Source organism: Eurosta solidaginis, chromosome 2 (assembly GCF_040869045.1).
Source record: "Eurosta solidaginis isolate ZX-2024a chromosome 2, ASM4086904v1, whole genome shotgun sequence".
In the NCBI taxonomy this organism is placed as follows: Eukaryota; Metazoa; Arthropoda; class Insecta; order Diptera; family Tephritidae; genus Eurosta; species Eurosta solidaginis.
Genome location: NC_090320.1, coordinates 85,663,477 through 85,681,624, shown reverse-complemented (window position 1 = coordinate 85,681,624; position 18,148 = coordinate 85,663,477). Strand labels below are relative to the sequence as shown.

The following is an 18,148-nucleotide window of genomic DNA, read 5'->3' as shown; positions in this document are numbered from 1 at the left end:
ACCGTGGACCCGAGTACCCCTAGAATGTGTTTATAGAATATGGATAACAAATGAAAGCTGTTGATGAGTGCTTTAGTACAGAGCAATATATTATCCAGAAAAGGAATGAGACTGGGATTAGGACTAGGACTGAGACTCGGAGTGGGACTGGGACTGGGACTAGAATAAAATACATACCACCACCTGGGATAGGCAATAAGGGATGCAGAAGAATGAGAAGAAATTGAGAGAATAGAAAAGAGAGGAGATTGAGAAAGAAATAGAATGAGGCGAAGATGGATATATATGAAGCGAAAAAGACGAAGGGAAGAGTGAATAAAAGGATTAGGAAAAAGTGAAGAGGAGGAGGGCAGAGTCAGACGGAAAAAGCTTATTATGCATATAGGCCAAATTTAGGGCACGACAACGTCTGCCGGGTATTCTAGTTATATTATATAATTATAAAATATTAATTCATATTGCTTGCATATTTCTTTCGAAATCTTCGGGAGTAAAATGCACTTCACATATGCAAGCTGTTTTGAAAAAATTACGCCTTTTCTTAGCCACTACTGCATCCTTTGGAAAATGGAAAAATCTCCATTTGTTTTCACTGATTTTCTTGTTGTTTTTGTTGTTACACCCAAACACAGTACAACGCATTATTACTATAATTATTTAATAAAAACTTTCACAAATAACACCAAATATGTGTGTATAAACACGCGGGTAAATAAAATAACACCAAATACGTGTGTATAAGCACGCTGGTAAAAAGGGTCAACCCTTACGTCATCGGAAACAGCTGATCTAAAGTTTACATGCGCAATCTTTAATTGTGATTTGTGGGTGTTTACTGACGTATATTGGTTGAGGAACGGATCTAAGATATTTCGGGCATTTTCGAGATATAGCGGTATATTTTAGGCCCCAAAAAGAACCTACCAAGGGGTGAATTTTTTTTGACGTACGACAATCTTTATTTAACATTCGTCTATTTAATTCACTACATAATTTTATCCAGAGGTTTTTGAAAACAAATTATAAATAAAAAACAAACAGTTTCGAAATTTATGGTAATTAATTTAGATATACATAATTCCCAAAAACACAATCCGCCGTGGGGGCCGTGGTGGAAACTGATTGCGAAACAACCTGTAACTTGCACCTAATCATTCTTGCATAATGAAGATCTGGACATCAGAGCACACTTTCAATCACCCTTGGGAGATGGTTACACAGGCTGCATGGCGAAAGTATCCAAACCCAATGACTCCTTCCATAATTGGTACAGATGTTGTAGAGCGCAAGGTCGTAGATGGAGTATTGCATACACACCGTCTGGTTCAGTCAAAATGGTACTTTCCTAAGTGGACTCATTCTTTAATTGGTACTGCTAAAACATGCTTTGCAAGTGAACGATCTACAGTGGATCCGCAACGCAAACGAATGATGCTTAAAACGATTAATTTAACTTTTTGTCGTCATATTTCTGTTGATGAAGTTCTTTATTATGAACCTGATCCCACTGATGCTTCTAAAACATTGCTTAAGCAAGAAGCATCTGTAAGTGTGCGAGGTATCCCGTTATGTCATTATATGGAAGATATGCTAACATCAACAATCAGTATGAACGCTGGCAAGGGACGCCAAGGGCTTGAGTGGGTAATTGGTCGTCTTAATGCTGAAGTCAAAGGTATTGCTGAGTCTGCAGATGATTTCCTAATGAAGACGAGGCACTCACTAGACGATATGACTGAGAGTGCGCGTAAAAGTATGGATGAAATAAGCGCACATGCTGCGAAAGCAGCAAAACACATACATATTTAAAAAACGATAAACAAGTAATGTATAGCAATGAATTATGAATTTTCGATTTAGAATAAATTTTATTACAAGAACTCCTGTAGAAAAAAATATAGGGCAATTCTCTCAGTCTAGGAACGGTATAGCTCTAGAACAGCGGTCAACAGCTACCACGCGTCGGGAGAGTTGTCAAACGACGTTTATTAACCCCGACAACAATAATCCGAAGGCTGAAATGAAAGATTTTACCTCTATTTGGGGCTATTTGCAGTTGAAGTTAACAATTTTCATGTGGCTGTTGCAATTTTGTGCACTGACATTTGTCACATTTAAAAATTGTGTATTGAATTAAGTACATATATGAGTTTGAGTATAGAAAATGTGGAAAATTTTTCACAAATATACTTTATTATTGCGTGTATAAAACTTCAGACAGTAAATAGGAAAACTTTCCACGTTTTCTTTGGATTCTAGACCGAGAGAATGTCCCTGATGTGATTACCATTGTAAAGGAGTTGTTAAGAAATACAATCTATGCATTCCTATTCTGAGGTAAACAATTTGGAGTGCAGCCTTTATTTGTTGTTGAAACGATAACGACAATCTCCTAGAGGTTTGGAAATATATCAATATTGATGGTAGTTTGAAAGATATAGATACGCAACAAATTAAATGGGGTTGAAAGATATAGATCCGGTGTTAACCAAACAGTTCCAGTTGAATAGCCAGAAACCTGGGCATCCAAACGCACATCTGATTGATGAGGCGACACCGCCTAGGGGCTTAAGGAGTAATCTCCGTAAACATTATGAGGAAATACGGCACCTGAGAATAGCCGTATGAAGCCAGAAAAAACAAGGAGGTCCTCAGTGAAGTCCACAAAGAGGCGTCGGACCTCTATGCCAGGATTTGCCGGGTGAATGTTGTACTCAAAGAACAATACCCAAAACTTGCAGAAGAGGAACGCATACTCCCTAGGGAAACGCGAGTCACTCTAGCTCAACTTCGATCTGGATACTGTAACAAGTTAAGCTCTTACCTATCCAGAATCAACCACGACATACAAAGCATATGTCCTGCTTGTAAAGTGTTCCAGATGACACCAAACATAACCAACGCGTCTAACACCCCTCATTATGGTCCACCCCTGTTGAAACAGCAACTTTCCTTAGATATATTAATGATTGTACGATCAAACGAACTTACCTGATGTGAAGTTCGATCGTAATTATACTAGCTGTCTCGTCCGAAGATATCAATGACTTGTAGTAACGTCAGTTGCCAGATCTAGCCACAACATTTCACCATTCTAAAAGAATTTTATAGAATTCCTACCTCAGTTGGCAACACCTTACCTGAGCCGCCATCTTTTCTTCATTAAGTTTACAAATCCCGACAAATCGAAATAAGGGAGCTTACCAAAATTGCTCATGAATATTACCTCCTCATTTGGAATTTTGGGGTGGGTGTGTTTGATATCTTCGGACGAGACAGCTAGTATAATTACGATCGAACTTCACTTCAGGTAAGTTCGTTTGATCGTACAATTATACCCCGCTGTCTCGTTCTCGATATCAATAACTTGTAGTTATTTACAAACTCATGAGATTTGTCATACAGTTTTTTATTTGGCTTTCATATTAAAGATAGAAACAGCAAACTTTGCTTCATCAATGATTGGCCGATGATAAAATGTGGCAAATGTCTCCGATCTTATCGTCCATCCTGCCGACTTACGGATGGTTTGAACATCCACCCCATTTCTAAACGCCGCTGAAGTAGCTGCATGACGCGTGCTATGCGCTGTAAACTGATTTATATCCAGTCCACTTTCCTGCATGACTTGCTTTATCCATCTGATAATTGTCTGCGATGATGCTTCCCGATGGGGCTTCTTAAAGGTAATGAAGAGGCAGTTTTCCCTTTGACTTCTTTATCTATTATTTGTTCCATCAACGTATGCCTGCAGAGTCGAAACTGGGCATATTATATCGTTCTCGCTGAATGCCGGAATGATCAGATTGGGCTGCACGCCGCATACCGACGTCGTCTTGATTTTATCAGGAATTTTTATCGCTACTAACCCCGCTTTAAAACTTATGTTTGAAATTTTTATTTTGGACAAAGACTGCACCCTTTGCGCTGTCACCAAAGCGAATAAGATAGCAAGTTTTCTCGATAGCTGACCGAGGTCTAATTTATCATTCGGTCCCATACCTGTAAGAAAGTCTAATACTATACTAGGATCCCATGTCTGATTGTATTTGGGACGTTGCGGCTTGAGTACCGATACCCCTTTACAGAACCTTTTTATTGTTGCATCCTTGCCAATATCCCACGTTGACAATAATGAGATAGCCGATCTGTAGGTATTAAGCGTTCCATATTTGTTTTCGCCGGTTGCTAACGGTGATAAAAACTCCAGTACTGCCGACACTGTCGGCTGAAAGGGAGAAAGTTGTTTGGCTTGGCAAAACTTATACCAGGAAGTTATTGGCTTACTGTACTGCTTCAACGTGTTTTCAGATAAGGATGCTAAAATGTATTGCAGAGATTCCTCTGGTGCTTGTTTGGTAATGAATGCTTCCCTGATAATTTGCCTGCAATTAGGGTTAGAGACCTCCAAGTCGGGTGATATTCCCTGAAAGAAGAACGTAGACGATGAATATCTCTTTCAAAGTAGATAGGTTCATTCACTAGTAAATCATAAAAAATTGGAAACCAAGGTCTTGAGGGCCAATTTGGTACTACCAAAATACCCTCTGCCTTGTCATTGATTATTTTTCTTATTACTTTTAAAATAAGCGCAAATGGGGCAAAGGCATAAAACTTAAGATTGGCCTTTACAGTAGGCATCTATTTTTGTCGCCTCAGGGTCAGGAAACCAAGAAAAGAAAATTGGACATTTTGTATTTACATTTGTTGCAAACAAGTCGACTTTTGGTCGGCCAAATTTATGTTCAATTTCCTCATAGGCATACTCCGCCAACTCCCATTCCGTTTCTTCTGATTTTATGCGTGACTCCTTATCAGCTTCTTTGTTTTGTGATGATTTAATATATGTTGCTTGGACCCACAACTTTCTTTTTTGGCACCATTGCCAAATTTCTCTACTACGTGCGGACAGTTTTGGATACTGAATGCTCTCTGATTCTCTGATTCTCGCTCGAGAAGTGGTGAAAATTCTAATAGAATCCGCTACAGGTCGGCACATAAAAATTCTGAAATTGACGGTGAGCGTATCGCGAGACGAACGACACGTCAAAAAATCAACCCCGGCGAGCGTCACCTGCGAGGTACGACACGGGCGTCAGGCAACTCACCTGACATTGCTAGCAATAGCTCGAATTTCAGATTTATGGCCAATAACATTGAACCGTTCAACAATTTAAATGTATCACAGAGTCCCCATATAAGGAAGTTGCTTTGCCTGACTCCATGTTAGCATATATTGGTCCGAATACTGCCGCACGCACCCAAGGGCAGACAATATTACAGCCTATTGCTGAAAATTGGTTGACTCTGGCAAGATCAGGTCTATCAAAAGAGAGCTCAGAAGAGCTGTCGAACAAATATCCAATACCTGACAATTGTCCTGGCTTAGGCGGCCCAGCTTTAAACCCGGAGCTAAAATTAACTTTGACGGCTCATGCTATCAAAAGAGACAATTATCAACTGGCACTTCAAAATCAACTGGGGCGGCGTTGAGTGCTTTAGGTCAAGTGTTTTCAAAAACATTAAAGCAAGAACCGGAAAATGAAACAAATAAGTTCATCAATGCAACTCTGGGAGACGCTGGCAGAATATTAACCGATTTGCATTATAAACTATCTACTACCAGACGCTCGTTTATCTTGCCTGGTCTGACTTTACTGTCAAAAAATGTTGCAACAGAGGGTCCGGTCGATACGCTACTGTTTGGAGAATCGTTCACCGAACGTGTAAAGACGGCCTCTCTACTGGAGAAGGCAGGCAAGGACATGCTTAAAACATTGTCAGCTACCACAAAGACCGCAACTCCAAAAGCAGCGTCGGGATATACGCAAAAACAGTATTTAAACTCGAAATACAGCTAGAAAAAGAGCTACCAGATAGGGGGCAATGTATCTCGGAACAAAACAGATCGTCATCGGGACAGCAAGAATCGCAACAACCATCGACGTTAGATGAGGTAAGCAATGTTGCAGGGCGATTAAAATATTTTATACACCAATGGCGACAGATCACCTCAGATGAGAGGGTTCTGCAAACCATAGCAGGGTATGAAATTCCATTTTATTTGCCAGTTTACCAGGAACATGTACCCAAAGGACCTGAAATCAGGCATGAAGAAATTGCAGACTATGAAGCAGAAATTGAAAAGCTTCTCAGGAAAGGTGCAATTAGTGCATGCCCCCCCAAGTGAAGGGAGATTCGTATCGTCATATTTTTTAATAGCGAAACCAAATGGCGGTAAAAGGTTTATTTTGAATTTGAAGAGGCTTACTAAATTTATTATTGCTCCCCATTTCAAGCTTGAAGATTGGAAGACGGTAACTCAAATAGTTTCAAAAAATGCTTTCATGGCCACTATCGACCTGGAAGATGCTTATTTTTTGATACCCATGCATCCAAATTTTCGAAAATACCTAAGATTTAGTTTTGTGGGCCAATTGTATGAGTTCAACTGTTTGCCCTTCGGGCTATCAGTGGCTCCTTACATATTTACCAAGGTGATGAAACCAGTCGTCAAGGAACTAAGGTCGAGAGGTTGGCAATCGGTCGTGTATCTAGATGATATACTACTACTGGGAAACTCTTTTATGCACTGCAAAAACAACACCATATAAACAATGTCGATTTTACGAAGAGTGGGTTTCAAGATAAACTACCAAAAATCACAACCAGAACCGTCTCAGAATTGCAAGTTTTTAGGATTCGTAGTAAATACACAAAAAGAAAATCAAGACGGCAGCAAAAAATATAAAATTAATGTCGGAGGTAAAAATTGCTTTTCTGGCCCAATTTATGGGATACCTTGTCGCAGCTTGTTCTGCAGTTCAATATGGAATACTTTATACCAAGCAACTAGAGAGACAGAAATTCCTAGCTCTCAAAAGGTACAACGGAGATTATGATCGCGAGGTACACGTAGCTTCTTATCTGCATGAAGCATTGTGAATGATGACTAAGTGTGATATCTTCTGCATAAACGTCAAAATTCCAAAGTGATTGGATCACCTGATTTGTAAATGACTATCGCTGTCTCATTCTGTATCTTTCTATCACCCGCTGAAGATAGGCGCCGCCATATTGAACAGCCTGTCAAAACGCTGAAAAGTAGCCATATTGAACAGCCTTTCAGGCAGTTGACAGATAAGATAACACACTTAGTCATCATTCACAATGGGATGAAGACCTAGATTGGTGGATAAATAACATTGATGCAGCCAATACTCCCATCAGAGAAGGAAAATTTGCGTGGGAGATTTTCTCTGATGCTTCGTTATCTGGTTGGGGAATCGCTTGCGGGGGAGAATGTTCACATGGTTGGTGGAGCGACACGGAGAAGCAAAATCATATTAACCTCCTTGAGCTAAGAGCAGTATTCTACGGATTAAAATGTTCTGCCACTAATTTAAAGTCGACAGAAATATTGCTAAGAATAGACAATTCAACCGCAATTAGTTATATAAACAAAATGGGTAGCATTCACTATCAAAAACTGTCCGCACTTAGTAAAGAAATTTGGCAATGGTGCCAAAAAAGAAATCAGAAGAAATGGAATGGGAGTTGGCGGAGTATGCCTACGAGGAAATGGAACATAAATTTGACCGACCAAAAGTCGACTTGTTTGCAACAAATGTAAATACAAAATGTCCAATTTTCTTTTCTTAGTTTCCTGACCCTGAGGCCACAAAAATAGATTCCTTTAAGGCTCCATTACTGATACTTAGCATAGACTTGACTTGGCTTGCGAACTGTCACTTACAGTTCTGTTAAATGAACATTGCATGTTACTGATTACTCAAAACTTAACTTGACTTAGAAGTCTGTTGAATTTTGATGTTCTTTGTAAGTTCTAAGTGACGTTTACATTTTGAGATGCCATTTGTTTGTTTCCATTTCATTTTGACATTTTGTCATACAAATTGACATTTATTTAAAAATAAATTTCAACGCTGATTATGATGCCAGATTTTATGCGCCAAGTGGAGTATAATCGTGGCTAAGTTGCCAAGTTTACGCCAAGTCAAGTCAAGTCTATGCTAAGTATCAGTAATGGGGGCTTTACAGTAGATTGGGCTAATCTTAAATTTTATGCTTTTCCCCCATTTGCGCTTATTTTAAAAGTAATAAGAAAAATAATCAATGACAAGGCAGAGGATATTTTGGTAGTACTAAATTGGCCCTCAAGACCTTGGCTTCCCCTTTTTTATGATTTACTAGTGAATGAACCTATCTACTTTGAAAAAGATATTCATCTTCTTCGTTCTCCTTTCAGGGAATATCACCCGACTTGGAGGTCTCTAACCCTAATTGCAGGCAAATTATCAGCGAAGCATTCATTAGCAAACAAGCACCAGAGGAATCTCTGCAATACATTTTAGCATCCTTATCTGAAAACACGCTGAAGCAGTACAGTAAGCCAATAACTTCCTGGTATAAGTTTTGCCAAGCCAAACAACTTTCTCCTTTTCAGCCGACAGTGTCGGCAGTACTGGAGTTTTTATCACCGTTAGCAACCGACGAAAACAAATATGGAACGCTTAATACCTACAGATCGGCTATCTCATTATTGTCAAGGTGGGATATTGGCAAGGATCCAACAATAAAAAGGTTCTGTAAAGGTGTATCGGTACTCAAGCCGCAACGTCCCAAATACAATCACACATGGGATCCTAGTATAGTATTAGACTTTCTTACAGGTATGGGACCGAATGATAAATTAGACCTCGGTCAGCTATCGAGAAAACTTGCTATCTTATTCGCTTTGGTGACAGCGCAAAGGGTGCAGTCTTTGTCCAAAATAAAATTTTCAAACATAAGTTTTAAAGCGGGGTTAGCGATAAAAATTTCTGATAAAATCAAGACGACATCGGTATGTGGCGTGCAGCCCAATCTGATCATTCCGGCATTCAGCGAGAACGATATAATATGCCCAGTTTCGACCCTACAGGCAAACCCCTACAAGAAACGCTGATAGTTTTACTAATACACTCACACTTGTAATTGACAATGCTGATCCTGCGATGACGTAAACTTTGATACTCAAATTTATGTATGTTCCTTTGTTCGCACACGCATGTCCGCATGTACCCAACGACAGCCTATAATCATGAAAAAGGACGCAAACTGAGAAAGCTTCGGACACCTGGTACAGAACAAAAGAACATACAGCAGATACCATTATGCATGTGAGACAGATACATAATTCTCAACGGAATTTTATGTATGCGAGAACAGTTTATCCGATTTAATCATTTTGTCACTACTGACTGTCATATGACAATCAAATGATTATCACGGTTGTTTTGTTATTTTTTAAATTCCGCCATTTTCAACCGACGAAAACCATATAAAAAATAACTTTAAAAAATGAAAAAGAGAGCAATTCAAAGCTCCATGCTAAAAGAAAAAAAAATCGAAAATAATATTAAAAAATACCAAAAGCTGTCGGAATGTGTAGGGCGCACTCAAAAAATTGATACTCGAAAAGTAATAGTGGTTAGTGGTGATTCATTTTTAAATGTGTTTCCGCATGAGGAAAGCGCTCTTCTGTTGTTTTGTTATTTTCTGAATTTAAATTGAACATTCTGAACTCGAATTCTTATAAAACTATTTATTTTAAACAAATAAGAAACACGTATGCTTTTATCACGTACAAAATTAAAAACGTAATGAAATAAAGTAAATAAAAAGCAAAAAGAATTGTTTCATTTTTGGCGGAATATAACAATGGTCATTTATGATAGTATAACAGTCAAACCTGATATTTACAGTAAACTATCATTTATGACACTTTTTGATAGTTAGAGTGTCAGCACTGATCCAGGAAAAGGAATGAGAGTGAGCAGTACGGCTATATACTTAATCAGTAGGCCATGTTGGTGTATAAGAAGGAGACAAAAACTCACACGTACGTGTTTGCATCACATTTGCGTAAGTCCCCTTAAGTTTGTGATAGAAAGTTTGTATGAGGCGCTGATCGTTAGGTTGACATGGCTGACAATCAGATGATAATCATATGATAATCAGTATTCTTGTAGGGACGTTGATAGAACAAATAGTTTAAGGAGTCAAAGGGAAAACTGCCTCTTCATTACCTTTAAGAAGCCTCATCGGGAAGCATCATCGCAGATGGATAAAGCAAATCATGCAGGAAAGTGGACTGGATATAAATCAGTTTACAGCGCATAGCACGCGTCATGCAGCTACTTCAGCGGCGTTTAGAAATGGGGTGGATGTTGAAACCATCCGTAAGGCGGCAGGACGATAAAATCGGAGACATTGGCAGATTTTATCATCGGCCAATCATTGATGAATCAAATTTTGCTGTTTCTATCTTTAATATGAAAGCCAAATAAAAAACTGTATGACAAATCTCATGAGTTTGTAAATAACTACAAGTTATTGATATCGAGGACGAGACAGCGTGGTAAAATTGTACGATCAAACAAACTTACCTGAAGTGAAGTTCGATCGTAATTATACTAGCTGTTTCGTTCGAAGATATCAAACCCACCCATCCCAAAATTCCAAATGAGGAGGTAATATTCATGAGCAATTTTGGTAAGCTCCCTTATTTCGATTTGTCAGGATTTGTAAACTTAATGAAGAAAAGATGGCGGCTCAGGTAAGGTGTTGCCAACTGAGGTAGGAGTTCTATAAAATTCTTTTAGAGTGGTGAAATGTTGTGGCTAGATCTGGCAACTGACGTTACTACAAGTTATTGATATCTTCGGACGAGACAGCTAGTATAATTACGATCGAACTTCACTTCAGGTAAGTTCGTTTGATCGTACAATTAAATTTTATATTTGCAAACGGTACGTGTTTACCAAGTTAAGGCCTAGAAGGTTAAAACTGGTCATATTAATCGTTCCCGAGATTGTCGGGCTAGTACCTTAATGCAGAGCAGTAAAACTGTGCAAGCATTTGAAATTTTTAAATTGATATAAGAATGGGTAAAAGTCTAGTTGAGGTGTCGACTGCTAATACGCTGCCAAAAATATCGAGAGAGGTGTCAAACCACTCGTCTTGACAGCAGTATTAATAATCCGAAGGCAGCTCCTGCCTTGGCGTTGCCACTTTCCTAGATGTTTCATTGGCTTCATTGCGCCATGTTGCCAGGTCGCAAACCCAAATACACCGGGTACCACAATGCTTACCCAAGGACGTCCAGTCCCAGGGCCACAACAGCAGTTGCGTCCTAGCCGTTCACAACCCAGGCGTAGATATCCATCTCTTACTCCTAGAGTGACGACGTCTCTACCGTTGCACTTCAGAATTCTGCAGTTAAACTGTAATGGATTAACTTGCAAAATCACGGAGATAGTCGATTTCATGAAGCGGCACAACATCCGCATCGCTGCGATTCAAGAGAATAAACTCACAGCAAGGTCTGCTCTGCAGACCTGTTCTGGGTATAATGTCCACAGAAAATATCATGAGAGCGGAAATGGAGGCGGCCTGGCGTTTATCTTACACCACTCAGTGCAATATCATTTACTTAATCCAGACATCGGCCGCAGGGACAGTATCTTAGAACGTCAAGGCTTATCTGTCCGGCCAAGCGATGCAAACCTAAAAATCATCAACATCTACATCCCTCCTGCCACCTGTTGTCCCAGTGGATACCGCCCTAACATCAGCGCCTTACTCACTGGCAATAATCGCATTATTTTAGGCGACTTCAATGCCCACCACGATCTATGGAATTCAAACTTGCTGGCAGACAGTAGGGGTGAGATATTGGCGGATCAAATAGAAGAAACGACGTTCTGCACAATAAACGGAGACGCCCCCACACGTATGGTAGGAGGCTGTCACAGTTCGCCGGATATCGCAATCGTGAGCGCAGAACTCGTAAACTACGTCAACTGGAAGCCGATGGTAACATTGGCATCCGACCATCTGCCTATACTTATATCGAGCGTACAGCCGACTTCATTGTCACAGAAAAACGCACTTTCATAAACTTTAAAAAAGGAAAGTGGGACGAATACAAATCCTTTACAGGCAACCGCGGGTTGGATTTTATATAAGGTGCAACGATTTTCAAACTTTTGTTGATTTTTAGGGGTAGTGGGGGTCCTAAAAATCACAAAATTATCATCCGCAGCTCTAGGAAACTCTTAGTTTATGAAATATAAGCTTTTTAATTTCCAAATTTAGTAAAATTTCAACTTAAGCCCTGCACTTAAAATTCGGGTCGCACATATCCATAGCGGTATCAAAAGACGCGTATTTGCGTCAAGATTCAGAATCCGAAAGCAGAAACTATATTTTTTTATCTCGTTTAAAAGTTCTTCGCGGAAAACACGTCGGTACTATTGTCGCTTTTTTCGTTGTTGCAATTAAACAAACGAAAACAAATGAAGGTGGTGAATAGTTTTGCGAGGTCCGCAACAATAGCTATCATCCGGTGGAAAAATCCTGAGCCAGATAAATAATTTTGCATGTAAATGCAACAACAACGATTTGAACCAGATAAATCCAGATAGAAGTCTGGTTCAATTTGTGAGCCAGATAATTTGTTAATTACTTCTTTTTAGGTTGGCAACGCGGCCTTTAATATACCTCATTTTTCAAAAATAGATGTCGCTGCTAAGCCTTTCGCCGTATGAGTTAAATGAAAAAGAGCGGCGAAATCTGCCTATCACATTTCACGTGTGCGAAAATTTCACATCTGCTTCTCAAGTCTCTCAATGATCCCGAGCATTCCTGTGAGAATTGAGCGTGAGCCGGAGCTGGAAAACTCACTGAAAGACGGCAAATATCTTTTTAGCTGGAGTCATTGGTGCCGTATGTCGTATCGCTGTATCCGTATCCCTAACGTAATCAGCTGTTAATCGTTACGACGGTAACCAAAACCCAATTGGTTGGCTACGATACGGTTACGACCTTAGCGGCACCAATAATCGATTGCATTGATTCTCATAAGAATGGTCGAATCAGCTGTTATACGGTTACCGATACGGTTACCGATAAAGCACCAATGTCTCCAGCTTTTATCTTGGTAGAACATTATAAGGTGGTGGCACGTCGACATAAATGCAAACAAACATACACTATCAATGTATTTTGTTTTTGTAAAACACTTAATAATTTGTAGTCTAATATTATTTGGGGTGCTGCGCAGAGGGTTATACCACACACCCGGATTTGGCATGGCGTAGCCCAGGGTTATTTGTTATAAGCGCGGCCGAAGGCCGCCTATGCAGAAAGGTGTTCTACGCAGAATTACCGTTGGAATCAGCATATAAATCTCTATAAAGTCCGATTTTTTATTTTTTTTGAAAAATGTATGTATTCTGCTCTTGTTCCAATTAAATACATTAATTTCAAATTATTCAGAGAATTACAAAACTAAATACATTGATAGTGTATGTTTGTTTGCATTTATGTCGACGTGCCACCACCTTATAATGTTCTACCAAGATAAAAAGATATTGTTGCGGACACTATTCGCAACCTTCATATGTTTTCGTTTGTTTAATTGCAACAACGAAAAAAGGGACAATAGTACGTGTTTTCCGCGAATAACTTTTAAACGAGATAAAAAATATAGTTTCTGCTTTCGGATTCTGAATCTTGACGCAAATACGCGTCTTTTGATACCGCTATCGACATGTGCGACCCGAATTTTAAGTGCAGGACTTAAGTTGAAATTTTACTAAATTTGGAAATTAAAAAGCTTATATTTCATAAACTAAGAGTTTCCTAGAGTTGCGGATGATAATTTTGTGATTTTTGCGACCCCCGCCACCCCTCGAAAAAAAAAGTTGGAAAATCGTGGCACCTTATTCAAAATATTCCCCGCAACCGCTTTGCAGCCCACCCAATCCCGATTGATGCTCGCCAAGGGGAGCGTGCTTTCCACAAGTTCATTGAATCCATCTCGGCGAGCTTCATTCCCGTCGGTAGAATTCCCGAAATTCAGCCACACTTTCCGGCGGAGGCCGCAAATTTAGCGAGAGAACGTGACCTTATCCTAGGTACAAACAAACACCAACAGTTTATTATATAATAAATTGTAATAACAAATTTCCAATTTAAATAAAATTGCGTAATAAATTGCTTCAATTGCAAACCCAACCTAGTAAAGTGTTCAGTGACTCAGTGAATCAACTCTGGTTGGGTTGAAATTTCGCAATTTGGTATTACAGATTACAACTCAACCTGTCAAAAAAAATGTCAGTTGAGTTGTCTCGACTAATTACTTTTTGTGGCATTACCGTTTACAACGTTGTGTTAGTTTAGTTGTCAAACGCGTCAAAATCTTACAACTGATTACTAGCAGTTGTCTCATACAATTTTGCAGTTGTTTTGAAAAAATGCAACGTTTTAGAAGACGGTTCACCACCTAATTTTTAACAAAAATTTTCAAAGTTGGTATCAGAAGACGCGTTTCGACCTCCGATTTAAGAATCCGAAATTAAAAATTTAATTTCTATCATATCATTTCGATTCAATTTTCATGTGGATGTATTGTGCCAGGGTTATTTTTACAAATCGCGGTTAAAGACCGCCAACACAGGAAGATCTTCTGTGCAAAAAAACCGTGGATCGGGCCCCATATTTCGGACCCTCGGCCATTTTGTGGGTATTTGTAAATATCTTTCGAAAGAAATAAAATTTTTAATTTCCGCTTCCGAATCCTAAAAACGGAGATGGAAACCCGTCTTTTGATACCACTTTTGATAAGAGTTAGATGGTGCACGGGCAAAAAAAAAAAAACAAAAAATTTAAAGCCGGTAGTTAAACATTTTTTAATCAAACAATAATCAACAATTTTGTGCACATTTATAGAAAAAACAACGTTTAAACGAAGGATTACATTCGGATGCAGCTAAAATAGGTGAAATTATGCGAACGTGAGTCCCGTTGTTAGTAATCACTACTCCTGGGCATCCTGTTTTAGAGTAAAATACAATTTTTGCTGTTTGGGTTTTAATCCACTTCGCTGAAATATGCTTCTCAATAATATCTAAAACCATTCCAACACCAAAATCATTTCCACAGCATTTTTGATTGCTGCCATCAACAAGGAATCTGAATGTGTCGCATAATTTTAAAAGAGGGGTTCAGCCTTCCCTCTTCATTTGAAGGTAATCATTTGTCACTTAAACATTTTCTTACTTGGTGCTTGGTAGTTCCAAGGGATTGGAATGATCACGCAAATGTTTTCCGCATTCGCGACATGTTAATCACCAACATTTTTGCCATTATAAAATAGATTTCATATCATATAACATCTCGTAGTAACAAAATTACTTTTGAAAATGCTTAAATTAATAATTAGGTTGGCAGCTCCAATTCAACTTCAACTGAAATAAGTTGTAATTTGTAATACCAAACAGGAGTTGAGTTGTCTGAAGGTTGAGTTGTTTTAATTACAACCCAACTAAGTTGACTTGTATACCGTAATAGGGTCATTAAACGTCATTTTTACGAAAAAACCAAATATATAATACTTCTATTCATTATTTGCTGAAACTGTGCAAATGTAGGTCCTGCGCATGCGCGGGATTTGTTAGTATTAGTGAATTGTAGTAGCGTGTGTAAAAAAAGTATTAAGGGGCGAACCGGGTCACTATCCCCTTTACCCAAATTCCGCATACTAATTGTTATAAAATCTCAGTTTAGTCGATTAAACAATGAAAAGGCCTACAAATACAATACAAGGCTTGATGTATTTATTATTTAAATATGGGCTGCAGCCATACAAAGTAACATTATTTACATAAATATTAAAAAAAAGGTGAAGAATTCATATTTTTGAAATGAAAAAAATACATATATTCGTAGTTGTCAGTTGGCATAATTTGCTTTCTTTTGTCGCTTTTTGGTCACTAAGGGCTCATTTACACACGTATATCAGCAGAAATCGGTAATGCTATTCTGCGGAGTTCTTAAAACAATAAAAATTTTATAATACTAATGGAAAACAAAAGCTTACTTTTTCATTTGGAGGTCGAAATAGCCTAATGTGCAATATTGATAGAAGCAAGACGGCTTGTTGAAATATACATATATTTAAGCCCCTTTTTACAAAAATTTAACGACAGCCGTGAGATTTTGTCTCCTTCTCTCGTTGTATATCTGTACTGTAATGTTTGACAGGCTGCACAGTTCAGTAGTAGTGATACAGAAATATTACATATATGGAAAAAACCTAAATGTGAAATAATCAATATTTTGTTAAAAATGACGGTAAACAACGTAAATGGTGAGTAATGTTGAAATTTTAGAATAAAAAAGAATAAAACTCAGTTTCCCTTTTTTATATAGTACCAAAAGCAAAAAACAAAGAGGCTTGGGTGGTATGATGGCAGCGAGGTGGCTATCCTTGGCCCCTGGGAGGAACGTGTAGAGGATCTTCGAGGTTTCCCGCCTCACAGCTCACGAGAGATCCAGGTGAAGCTGCAAAATTTTACGCAAAGATACAGGTACATTTGTGCAATAAATCGAAATAAATAAAATGTATATATGTACTTAATGTTTTCAAAATTTGCAGGAGGGAGAAGTTAAATAAAGGGTCAACCGGTGGATCGCCTTTCACATGGCCACATTATGAGAGGCTGCACCATATTATTGGAGGCTTCAAGGCATCCTTAATGTTTTCAAAATTTGCAGGAGGGAGAAGTTAAATAAAGGGTCAATCGGTGGATCGCCTTCCACATGGCCACATTATGAGAGGGTGCACCATATTATTGGAGGCTTCAATGCCAATATATATATAAAGATATTTCAAAGGAGAGCAAAGAGGGTATGTTTTTTTAGTTCTGCAATTGTAACTAAATCTACATCTTTATATGTATATGGTCATTATTACATTATTATGAAAGTGGTCTAGTTCATTTTCAACTCAGGGTTAAGTGCTATGTTATATCTAAACGAATGTAGCCCCCATTACTGATACTTAGCATAGACTTGACTTGACTTGGCGTAAACTTGGCAACTTAGCCACGATTATACTCCACTTGGTGCATAAAATCTGGCATCATAATCAGCGTTGAAATTTATTTTTGAATAAATGTCAATTTGTATGACAAAATGTCAAAATGAAATGGAAACAAACAAATGGCATCTCAAAATGTAAACGTCACTTAGAACTTACATAGAAAATCAAAATTTAACAGACTTTTAATCAAGTTAAGTTTTGAGCAATCAGTAACATGCAATGTTCATTTAACAGAACTGTAAGTGACAGTTCGCAAGCCAAGTCATGTCTATGCTAAGTATCAGTAATGGAGCCTTGTATCTGTAAATGGTTTTAGCAATTTAAACCAATAATAAAAACTGTATCTTTTGGCTATTGGACCCTGGATAATTCTAATAGTTTCCAAACTTTCAAATCTATTCTATTAAATCACTGCCTGCATAAAATTCCTATGAGACGAATGAGGCCTTACAAACTTCCGTGGTATACGAAAGAGTTGAAAAAATTGAGGAATCTCAGAAATAAATATATGCGTAAGTTTAAACATACGAAGAACCATTTGTTCTTCATTAAATATAAGCAATACTTGAAGAAATTTAATAATTTGGATAAGCTTCTGTACACCAACTATATTCATACAATCGAGTCTAACATTAAGTTGAATCCGAAAACATTTTGGAGCTATATCAAGTCCAAAAAAGGTTGCTCCAGTATACCGTCTGGAGTGTTCCTTGATGGCAACTCAGCGCGAACACCGGGTGATACAGCCAACTTATTTGCGGAGTTTTTTAAATCAAATTTTTCTGCCGACGATAGTTATCAATCGCTTGATGCCTCCTCGAATCTTGACACTGCTCTAAACTTTGGTGCCCTCTGTCTCTCTTCTGATGATATTAGTAATGCTATTCTCAAACTTAAATCTTCGTCTCAAACAGACATTGATGGGTTCTCTTCAGTCCTGTTAAAAAACTGCCCGACTCTAGTTCTTCCTTTAAGAATAATCTTTAATAAATCTCTTTCGTGCGGTACGTTCACTGACGAGTGGAAGCTCACCTCCATTACCCCCGTCTTTAAAAGTGGTAACAAAAATGATGTGCGTAATTACAGACCTATTTCAAAGCTTTCTACCATTTCCAAAATTTTCGAGCATGCTGTTAATGCCAAGTTGAGTTTTGCGGTTAAGTCTTTAATATCTCCCTTCCAGCATGGTTTTGT

At 38.4% G+C, this 18,148-nt stretch overlaps 2 protein-coding genes, 1 long non-coding RNA gene and 1 pseudogene across 3 annotated transcripts; 3 read left to right on the top strand and 1 right to left on the bottom strand.

Moving 5' to 3' along the window:
• The first annotated feature begins 863 nt into the window (after positions 1-863).
• slmo (PRELI domain containing slowmo) lies at positions 864-1,896 on the top strand. Its single transcript, XM_067765974.1, has 2 exons — positions 864-1,005; positions 1,069-1,896. Exon 2 carries the CDS (start codon positions 1,165-1,167, stop codon positions 1,807-1,809), a length of 645 nt encoding a protein of 214 aa, XP_067622075.1. The 5' UTR covers positions 864-1,005; positions 1,069-1,164; the 3' UTR covers positions 1,810-1,896.
• Positions 1,897-3,402: 1,506 nt separating this feature from the next.
• Positions 3,403-5,085, bottom strand: LOC137240058 (uncharacterized). Its single transcript, XM_067765973.1, has 2 exons — positions 4,703-5,085; positions 3,403-4,426 (listed from the first exon to the last, which is right to left on the bottom strand). Exons 1-2 carry the CDS (start codon positions 4,997-4,999, stop codon positions 3,719-3,721), a joined length of 1,005 nt encoding a protein of 334 aa, XP_067622074.1. The 5' UTR covers positions 5,000-5,085; the 3' UTR covers positions 3,403-3,718.
• On the top strand, positions 3,816-9,696 carry LOC137240060 (uncharacterized). The gene is made up of 2 exons (XR_010949591.1): positions 3,816-8,408; positions 8,468-9,696. It is a non-coding gene; the product is annotated as an uncharacterized lncRNA (long non-coding RNA).
• Positions 9,697-15,967: 6,271 nt separating this feature from the next.
• Positions 15,968-18,148, top strand: part of LOC137241551 (T-complex protein 1 subunit eta-like) — a 75,609-nt pseudogene continuing 73,428 nt past the window's right edge.

Excerpts from the sequence above, each read along its gene's own strand:
- slmo (XM_067765974.1), top strand. The coding sequence starts at position 1,165 with ATGAAGATCTGGACATCAGAGCACACTTTCAATCACCCTTGGGAGATG.
- LOC137240058 (XM_067765973.1), bottom strand. The coding sequence starts at position 4,999 with ATGTGCCGACCTGTAGCGGATTCTATTAGAATTTTCACCACTTCTCGA. Across the intron at positions 4,427-4,702 it reads TCGACTTGTTTGCAACAAAT|GGAATATCACCCGACTTGGA; the intron begins GTAAATACAAAA and ends TTCTTCTTTCAG.